Raw genomic sequence first — 10,516 nt, forward strand, 5'->3', positions numbered from 1 at the left:
AGGCTAATAAGCCGCCACCATATGGGCGGCTCCGGGAGGCTGGCTGTGCGAGCAGACCCAGACGCGGGCACGTGCGTGAGGCTGCAGTGAATAAAGAGGGCATTTTCCTGATTTTGTGATGCTTGTTTATAAAGTTTCCAACCTGCAGATTCTGCTCCTGGGCTCCTCCCTGCTGCTGGCTCACCTTGGGCCTCACCTGTCCCTCTCAGGCCTCAGCTGGCTTTTCTCTGCAATGGGTGGATACCGGCCTTGAGGCCACTTTGAGCATGAATGGTCTGGAGGCTCTCAGCTATGGAGCCGTCTTCGCTACCCCACCGCCGCCCTGTGTGTTCTCTGTGTGGCCCTGCGAGAGGAGCAGGGGAAGAGGGAGGTGGAGGAGGCCACAAGGCCCTAGGAGGTGCACGCTGGAGCCAGGCTTCCCTCCCTGAGAGTGGGGCAGGGCAGGGCAGGGCGGGTCCAGGACTGCCACGTCCCTGAGACTGCAGAGCTGCGACCTGGGCTTTGCGGGGCCAGGGCCAGGCATGCCTGGGCTTCGTCACTGCCCTCCCTCTCTCTCCCCTGCCAGGCTTCCTGGACTGGGTCCCCAAGAAGATGCAGCGGGTGGGCTGCGTGGAGCTGCTCAACACGGTGCAGAGGCGCGTCCAGCCGCGGCTGCACGTCTTCGGCCACATCCACGAAGGTCAGCAAGGGTGGGGGCCGCACACGTGGTGGTTGCTATTGTTCAGTTGCTCAGTCGTGTCTGACTCTTTGTGACCCCAAGGACTGCAGCATGCCAGGCCTCCCTGTCCTTCACTTAGCTCCTGGAGTTTGCTCAAAGTCATGTCCATCAAGTTGGTGATGCCATCCAACCATCTCACCCTCTGTCGTCCCCTTCTCCTCCCGCCTTCAATCTTTCCCAGCATCAGGGTCTTTTCCAGTGAATCGGCTCTTCCCATCAGGTGCCTAAAGTGGTGGAGCTTCAGCTTCAGCATCAGTCCTTTCAATGAGTATTCAGGGTTGATTTCCTTTAGGATGGACTGGTTTGATCACACGCTGGTGGGGGAGGTGCACCTCACTGGCTGCTCAGGGGGCGCCTCTTGGCTCCCTTGAACCCGGTCACCTCCTCCCTGGCCAGCGGGAAATAGCCCACCTCCTACATACACTTTGCATCTACATGCGCCTATCTCCACACTGGCTGTCAGTTACCTATTGCTGGAGTGTCTCATCATAGGACGATGAGGGCAAAGTCTGGCAAGACTCAGGGGTAAGTTTTACTTCCTAGAGCCCTGCAACTCTGCCATGCCTCTAGCCTGAGAAGTCTTCAGAGATGGCAGGGGGCTTTCTGGAGAAGGGGACATTTGGATGTGACCTAGAGAAGGATTGCATTTGGGGGTACACGGTGAGCTGTCTGCAGGGCTGGAAGCCTGTCTTCCTGTTCATGTCTCTATGGCCTGGCATACAGTAGGTGCTTAATGAATGTGGAGGGCTGCCTGCCTCCCTGAGGGGCTCTAGTGGCCCTTCTCCTCGCAGTGTGCCCACCTAAGACAGACATGAGGTTCTGCCTTCTGTCCTGGGGGCAGGACCGCTTGCTGTCTCCACATGGCTGGGGTTGGGGGGGTGTCCATGTCATCTCAGGCAGTGGGCAGGGTGGCTGTGAAGGTGACTGGCGATGTCGGCAGCTGCAGTCCTGACTGCCACCCTGTCCCTGCCCTGTCACTGCCCAGGGTTCACCTCATTCGACTTCAGCCTTCCTCACTGGAGCCTAATCGCACCCGTTGGACAGGTCCCTCCTTTGGCTCCTTTTGAACTTTTATCCCACCTGTCCAAGGCCTCTTGGTCCCACCGTACCCTACCATGAAGCACATGGGCTCCCGTGGTGCAGGGGGACCGCTGTGGTTCCCCCCAACGTTGTCCCCTGGCCTCTTGAACCTCTGTCTGCATCGGGCTGCGGCTCCTGGGCCTCAAGTTTGTCTGGTTCACATCAGATCACTTTCCAGCTCAGAAACCGGCAAGGCTCAGACCCTTCCCTCTGCACCATGCTGTCAGGGGTGGGAGTGATCGTACCTCCGAGACCCTGAGGAGCTCACAGACTTCTGGGCAGCAGATGAGCCGTCAAAGGCGGGGTCTGAAAGGTCATGGGAGAGGTGGATGGCGCGTGTGCTGCAGGATAATAGTAATGCCTGTCGTTTTCTGTAGCCCCATTGTGGGCATGTAACACCATCATCTGATCCAGACCACGCCCTGCGTGATTGTGCGCGCAAAATGCAGGCTCCAAAGAACTCGGAACCTGTGCAGAGGAGGGGAAGTGTCCCTTTTGGTGTGGAGGTGATCTGAGCTGAAGGTTGAAGAGGATTCTGACAAGTAGATGTGGTGGGAAGAGGGTATGATGAGGACAGAGGTGTGGAGAAGAAAGCCCGTGACGGTGGCGGTGATGGTGACAGCGATGGTGACCAGGATGGAAGTGGAGAGGATGGCGGTGTTGATGATGGAGATGACGGCGGCGGTGGTGCTGGTGATACTGAGCTGACAGCGATAGCAGTGATGACAGAAGTGGAGGTGATGGTGGTGATGGAGATGACGACGAGGGTGGTGCTGGTGGTGGTGGTGGTGATGGTGATGATGGCGGTGTTGGTGATGATGGTGATGATGGTGGTGGTGGTGATGATGGTGGTGTTGGTGACGATGGTGATGATGGTGGTGTTGGTGATGGTGGTGGTGGTGGTGATGGTGATGATGGCGGTGGTGGTGGTGATGGTGATGATGGCGGTGCTGGTGCTGGTGCTGGTGCTGGTGTTGGTGATGGTGGTGATGATGGTGATGGAGATGATGACGAGGGTGGTGCTGATGGTGGTGGTGATGGTGATGATGGTGGTGTTGGTGTTGGTGGTGGTGGTGGTGGTGATGATGGTGGTGTTGGTGATGATGGTGATGATGGCAGTTGTGGTGCTGGTGATGGTGATGGTGGTGGTGTTGGTGACGATGGTGATGATGGTGGTGTTGGTGTTGGTGGTGGTGGTGGTGGTGATGATGGTGGTGGTGGTGTTGGTGACGATGGTGATGATGGTGATGGTGGTGTTGGTGATGATGGTGATGATGGCAGTTGTGGTGTTGGTGACGATGGTGATGATGGTGGTGTTGGTGGTGATGGTGATGATGGCAGTTGTGGTGCTGGTGATGGTGATGGTGGTGGTGTTGGTGACGATGGTGATGATGGTGGTGGTGGTGTTGGTGGTGGTGGTGATGGTGATGATGGCGGTTGTGGTGCTGGTGATGGTGGTGGTGATGGTGACGATGGTGATGATGGTGGTTTTGGTGGTGATGGTGGTGGTGATGGTGATGATGGTGGTGTTGGTGTTGGTGGTGGTGGTGGTGGTGATGATGGTGGTGTTGGTGATGATGGTGATGATGGCAGTTGTGGTGCTGGTGATGGTGATGGTGGTGGTGTTGGTGACGATGGTGATGATGGTGGTGTTGGTGTTGGTGGTGGTGGTGATGGTGATGATGGTGGTGTTGGTGATGATGGTGTTGGTGATGATGGTGATGATGGTGGTGTTGGTGGTGATGGTGGTGGTGTTGGTGACGATGGTGATGATGGTGATGATGGCAGTTGTGGGGCTGGTGATGGTGATGGTGGTGGTGTTGGTGACGATGGTGATGATGGTGGTGTTGGTGTTGGTGGTGGTGGTGGTGGTGATGATGGTGGTGTTGGTGATGATGGTGATGATGGCAGTTGTGGTGTTGGTGACGATGGTGATGATGGTGGTGTTGGTGGTGATGGTGGTGGTGGTGGTGATGATGGTGGTGTTGGTGATGATGGTGATGATGGCAGTTGTGGTGCTGGTGATGGTGATGGTGGTGGTGTTGGTGACGATGGTGATGATGGTGGTGGTGGTGTTGGTGGTGGTGGTGATGGTGATGATGGCGGTTGTGGTGCTGGTGATGGTGGTGGTGATGGTGACGATGGTGATGATGGTGGTTTTGGTGGTGATGGTGGTGGTGATGGTGATGATGGTGGTGTTGGTGTTGGTGGTGGTGGTGGTGGTGATGATGGTGGTGTTGGTGATGATGGTGATGATGGCAGTTGTGGTGCTGGTGATGGTGGTGGTGTTGGTGACGATGGTGATGATGGTGGTGTTGGTGTTGGTGGTGGTGGTGATGGTGATGATGGTGGTGTTGGTGATGATGGTGATGATGGCGGTTGTGGTGATGATGGTGTTGGTGATGATGGTGATGATGGTGGTGTTGGTGGTGATGGTGGTGGTGTTGGTGACGATGGTGATGATGGTGATGATGGCAGTTGTGGGGCTGGTGATGGTGATGGTGGTGGTGTTGGTGACGATGGTGATGATGGTGGTGTTGGTGGTGATGGTGGTGGTGGTGGTGATGATGGTGGTGTTGGTGATGATGGTGATGATGGCAGTTGTGGTGCTGGTGATGGTGATGGTGGTGGTGTTGGTGACGATGGTGATGATGGTGGTGGTGGTGTTGGTGGTGGTGGTGATGGTGATGATGGCGGTTGTGGTGCTGGTGATGGTGGTGGTGATGGTGATGATGGTGGTGATGGTGATGATGGTGGTGGTGGTGGTGGTGATGGTGGTGGTGGTGGTGATGGTGGTGGTGGTGGTGGTGGTGATGGTGATGATGGTGATGATGGCAGTGGTGATGGTGATGATGGTGGTGTTGGTGTTGGTGGTGGTGGTGGTGGTGATGATGGTGGTGTTGGTGATGATGGTGATGATGGCAGTTGTGGTGCTGGTGATGGTGATGGTGGTGGTGTTGGTGACGATGGTGATGATGGTGGTGTTGGTGTTGGTGGTGGTGGTGATGGTGATGATGGTGGTGGTGGTGGTGATGGTGATGATGGCGGTTGTGGTGATGATGGTGTTGGTGATGATGGTGATGATGGTGGTGTTGGTGGTGATGGTGGTGGTGTTGGTGACGATGGTGATGATGGTGATGATGGCAGTTGTGGGGCTGGTGATGGTGATGGTGGTGGTGTTGGTGACGATGGTGATGATGGTGGTGTTGGTGGTGATGGTGGTGGTGGTGGTGATGATGGTGGTGTTGGTGACGATGGTGATGATGGTGGTGTTGGTGGTGATGGTGGTGGTGATGGTGATGATGGTGGTGATGGTGATGATGGTGGTGGTGGTGGTGATGGTGGTGGTGGTGGTGGTGGTGGTGATGGTGATGATGGTGATGATGGCAGTTGTGGGGCTGGTGATGGTGATGGTGGTGGTGTTGGTGACGATGGTGATGATGGTGGTTTTGGTGGTGATGGTGGTGGTGATGGTGATGATGGTGGTGTTGGTGTTGGTGGTGGTGGTGGTGGTGATGATGGTGGTGTTGGTGATGATGGTGATGATGGCAGTTGTGGTGCTGGTGATGGTGATGGTGGTGGTGTTGGTGACGATGGTGATGATGGTGGTGGTGGTGTTGGTGGTGGTGGTGATGGTGATGATGGCGGTTGTGGTGCTGGTGATGGTGGTGGTGATGGTGATGATGGTGGTGATGGTGATGATGGTGGTGGTGGTGGTGGTGATGGTGGTGGTGGTGGTGATGGTGGTGGTGGTGGTGGTGGTGACGGTGATGATGGTGATGATGGCAGTTGTGGGGCTGGTGATGGTGATGGTGGTGGTGTTGGTGACGATGGTGATGATGGTGGTTTTGGTGGTGATGGTGGTGATGATGGTGATGATGGTGGTGTTGGTGTTGGTGGTGGTGGTGGTGGTGATGATGGTGGTGTTGGTGATGATGGTGATGATGGCAGTTGTGGTGCTGGTGATGGTGATGGTGGTGGTGTTGGTGACGATGGTGATGATGGTGGTGTTGGTGTTGGTGGTGGTGGTGATGGTGATGATGGTGGTGGTGGTGGTGATGGTGATGATGGTGATGATGGCAGTGGTGGTGCTGGTGCTGGTGCCGGTGATGATGGCAGTGATGGAGATGATGATGGCTGTGGTGGTGATGGTGATGATGGTGATGGTGGTGGTGATGATGATGATGGTGGTGTTGGTGATGATGGTGATGGTGATGGCGGTGGTGGTGCTGGTGATGGTTCTGGTGGTGGTGATGGTGATGATGGTAGTGATGGAGATGATGGTGATGATGGCAGTGGTGGTGCTGATGCTGGTGATGGTGGTGATGGTGATGATGGCGGTTGTGGTGCTGGTGATGGTGGTGGTGATGGTGATGATGGTGGTGATGGTGATGATGGTGGTGGTGGTGGTGGTGATGGTGGTGGTGATGGTGGTGGTGGTGGTGGTGGTGGTGGTGATGGTAATGATGGTAGTGATGGAGATGATGATGGCTGTGGTGGTGGTGATACTGAGGTGACAACGATAGTAGTGATAATAGAAGTGGAGATGGTGGTGACGGTGATGGTGGTGATGGTGGTGGAGATGATGATGATGGTGTTGGTGATGATGGTGGTGATGGAGATAATGATGGTGGTGGTGGTTGTGGCATTGATAGTGATGATGGTAATATTGATAATAGAAGTGGAGATGATGATCACGGTGGTGGTGGTGATGGTGATGATGGTGGTGGTGATGATGATGGTTCTGATAATGACGGTGATGGTGGTGGTGGTGGTGATGGTGATGATGATGGCAGTGGTGATGGTGGTGGTGGTGGTGATGGTGGTTCTGATAATGACAGGGGTGGTGGTGATGGTCATGGTGGTGGTGGTGGTGATGGTGGTTCTGATAATGACAGTGATGGTGATGATGATGGCAGTGGTGATGGTGATGATGGTGTTGGTGATGGTGGTTCTGATAATGACAGGGGTGGTGGTGGTGGTGATGGTGGTTCTGATAATGACAGTGATGGTGATGATGATGGCAGTGGTGATGGTGATGATGGTGTTGGTGATGGTGGTTCTGATAATGACAGGGGTGGTGGTGGTGGTGATGGTGGTTCTGATAATGACAGTGATGGTGATGATGATGGCAGTGGTGATGGTGATGATGGTGTTGGTGATGGTGGTTCTGATAATGACAGGGGTGGTGGTGGTGGTGATGGTGGTTCTGATAATGACAGGGGTGGTGGTGATGGTCATGGTGGTGGTGGTGGTGATGGTGGTTCTGATAATGACGGTGATGGTGATGATGATGGCAGTGGTGATGGTGATGATGGTGTTGGTGATGATGGTTCTGATAATGACAGGGGTGGTGGTGATGGTCATGGTGGTGGTGGTGGTGGTGATGATGGTGGTTCTGATAATGACGGTGATGGTGATGATGATGGCAGTGGTGATGGTGGTGGTGGTGGTGATGATGGTTCTGATAATGACAGTGATGGTGGTGGTGGTGATGGTGGTTCTGATAATGACAGGGGGGGTGGTGGTGGTGATGGTCATGGTGGTGGTGGTGGTGATGGTGGTTCTGATAATGACGGTGATGGTGATGATGATGGCAGTGGTGATGGTGATGATGGTGTTGGTGATGATGGTTCTGATAATGACAGGGGTGGTGTTGGTGATGGTGGTGATGGTGGTGGTGGTGGTGGTATGGATAGTGATGATGGTAGTATTGATAATAGAAGTGGAGATGATGATGATGGTGATGGTGGTAGTGCTGTTGATGATGTCAGTGATGATGTCTCAACACACACTTTCCAGGCACTGGGCTGAACACGTGGATTATGTCATTTGCTGCTCACAGCAGGTCGGGAGGAGTGTCTTGCTAACTTCAGTAGCTTGCCCCAGACATCTTTAGCCTCCTGTGGCTAAGTGCCGCCTGACTACCACACCCATCAGATCACCCTCAACTGCTCCGGGTCCTGGTCACCTCTCAGCCCACTGTGCTTACTTTCTAGGGTATGGAGTCATGGCGGATGGGACGACCACCTACGTGAATGCCTCTGTGTGCACCGTCAACTACCAGCCCGTGAATCCACCCATAGTCATCGACCTCCCCACCCCCCGGAACTCTTGACTGCCCCCGCAGCCCCAGCCCTTCCCACCGCATCAGCTCCATATGCCTGGCCGAGAGCACGGACCCCCAGCAGCCCTTCCTTCCCTGCACACAGCCTGTCCAGCTCCGGGCGCCAGCCCAGCCGACGGGCTGAGGCCTTGGAATGAAGAAAATCACCCCTGACTGTCCCTGGAGTCGGGACACTGCGGGGCTGTTGGGGAATCTGCACTCATCGCTGATTTCTGTGTGTCCCTTCCATGTGTTCCTTGTTAAAGGACCTACTATGCTCACAGCCATGTCCTGCTTAGGACGTGACGGAGTCTTCATCTGCTCAGTTGGACGCCCTCGTGGGTTTGGGAAGCTGCTGCTCTTGGACGGATTCTGAAGTTCTGGCACAAAATCTCCCTCTCACTGAGGGTCTGAGCGGCTGCACGCCTCAGGGTTGGGGAGGTGGGTGGGTGGGGTGTCGCAGTCTGAGTGCGGGCAGCCCTTCCACTTCCCCTAGGCCTCCGAGGGAGCAATCAGGGATGTCTCAGGAATCGGGCTGCACCTGGCCAGGCCACCCAGCCATCGGCTTCTTGCCGTCCCGTGTTTTCTTCCTGTGGGCATTTTTGCTGATGTGAACGATGGCCTGAGCATCGTGGACACCCGCTCAGAGCCTGGACTTGGTGGGGTGGAGGGGGGTTGGTTCTGTAGAATGAGCTTGTTGAAGACCCAGGACTGGGCTGGAGGGTCCCCACGTGCTGGACGCCCCTGGTCCCCTGGGGAGTGCCGAGCTCTGCAGAGCCCAGCAGCCAGGGGGGTCCATGGGCCGAGGCAGCCCTGCCCCCTGTGTGCGCCCGTGGGGATGTGGACACACTCACACATACTTGCAGCCCTCTTAACCTAGTGAGGTGAACCTCAGGGTTCCCACTGCTGTCCTCGAATGTGTTCTCTCCCCCGGTGGGATTTCCCTCACCCCTTGGGTTCTGTCTCCCCTGCCGTTGGCTGGGATGGCTGAATGGTTCATAGTTGTGGTACCAGCGACCAGCTGCCCCCTAATGGGAACACGGCCCAGAGTCAGAGCCGGGACTGGACTTCCGCAGTTCCACCAGGGGACTTCAAGGACTGCAGTGTTGGGCTGAGTCTCTCTGATGGATAGAGAACCAGCTGGGCCTGCTTGGGGGTGAGGCTGGTGAGGCAGAATTGGCATGGGCAGCATTAGATTTTTTATTTAAAATTTAGGTATTTTGTTTATCATAGATTTTTTTCCCCCTGCATTAAGTTTGGTTTTTAAAAACTGCATTAAAATAGTATCTGATCTGGATCACTGAGTTTTTTGGTGCCCCCTTCAATTGTGTGTCCAAGAGGAGTAACCTGCCTGCCTCCTCTTCATCCCAGGCCTGGGAACCAGCATTTAATGAGCCCTTTGCAGATGTGATCTCATTTCTGACACTCCAGCAAGGCGGGTACTGCTGGCCCTGTTTTCGAGATGAAGCGATTGAGGTCAGAGAGGTTAGGCAGCTAGCCTGAGGGAGCACAGCTCAAAAGAGGCAGAGGCAGGATTTGAACCTTGGCCTCTGGCTTCACAGTGCCCTGTGCTGCCAGCACCCAAAGCTCTGCCCCTACAAGGCGATGCAGAACTCAAGGCTCTTTCTTTAAGGATCCTGTTCAGCACCTGTTTGGTTTGTTTTTCATGGAAAGGCCCTGGAGGACTTGGATCTCTGAGCCCAGGGTCCCAGGAGACCGTGATTTCTTCCCTATGAGAGTGAGGCTCCCACAGGGCGAGGGGCCCATCCAGGGAGCCAGGAGCAGCTGGGGCCAGCTTTACTCTGCGGCCTCCAGGGCTTCAGGAGTCCTGTTCAACCCACGTGGTTCCTGGTAGCCGGGGATGTTTACAGGGTCTCTGGGGGCACGTCAGACGCACGGCATATGTGTGCTTAAATGGGTGGCGATGACTCCAGACTCTTTTGATCGCCTCTACTGAATTTCTATGCGGACCAAGAACTATAAACTTAAAAAAAAAAAAAAAACAACTTTTTCCTAAGGTATCTTCAGAATATGGTGTATTTTTATGTGGAAAATAAAAGTTATGAAGGCAGCTGTTACTTTAAAAGAAAAATTCATTAAAAGTCCTTGAGGTATGAAAGATGATGGCGTGCTCCTCAATCATTTCGGCATAACTTGATTGTGGCTGTAATTTTTTTTTTGTCAAGCATGTCAGACAATAAAGTCTTTGTAAAAAGAAAGAGAAGTCCGCCGGTGTCTCTTGCTCGGTCTCTGGGTGTTGTGTGGGGCCTGTGGGGGAGGAGAGGTGTCCTCCAGGCCAAGTCCTGGGCTGAGTTCAGAGGCCGAAGACCTTCTGTGCGCCAGCGACTAGCATCCTTCTGCTGGCTCCAGCGCCCCTCAGAGGCGGTTGGCACGTGCACTTCCGTGTCCTGTCACGTTCACATAGCTCGAGCACCTGGTCCCCCACCAAACAGTATTTCGAGGTGGCCTTAGCTCTGGCCTCTCCCCGGAAGTGGCAAGTTCCAATCCAGCCCTTGTCAAACTCAGGGTCCAGATGTTGCCCAGGAAAAGCTCTGGCAGATATAATGACTACAGTTCCAAAGCTCCCTAGCTGTAGAATTCTGCCATTTTCA

The 10,516-nt window shown here is 54.7% G+C and overlaps 1 protein-coding gene across 1 annotated transcript in view; it reads left to right on the forward strand.

Moving 5' to 3' along the window:
* MPPED1 (metallophosphoesterase domain containing 1) overlaps positions 1 to 10,128 on the forward strand; it is an 86,688-nt gene extending 76,560 nt beyond the window's left edge. The window contains exons 6-7 of the mRNA XM_015095056.4: positions 566 to 679; positions 7,798 to 10,128. Coding sequence (XP_014950542.2) covers positions 566 to 679; positions 7,798 to 7,916 — 233 coding nt within the window. The 3' untranslated portion in view covers positions 7,917 to 10,128. The remainder of the gene's footprint in view (positions 1 to 565; positions 680 to 7,797) is intronic.
* The last annotated feature ends 388 nt before the right edge of the window (positions 10,129 to 10,516 follow it).

This window comes from Ovis aries, chromosome 3, assembly GCF_016772045.2.
Source record: "Ovis aries strain OAR_USU_Benz2616 breed Rambouillet chromosome 3, ARS-UI_Ramb_v3.0, whole genome shotgun sequence".
Lineage (NCBI taxonomy): Eukaryota > Metazoa > Chordata > Mammalia > Artiodactyla > Bovidae > Ovis > Ovis aries.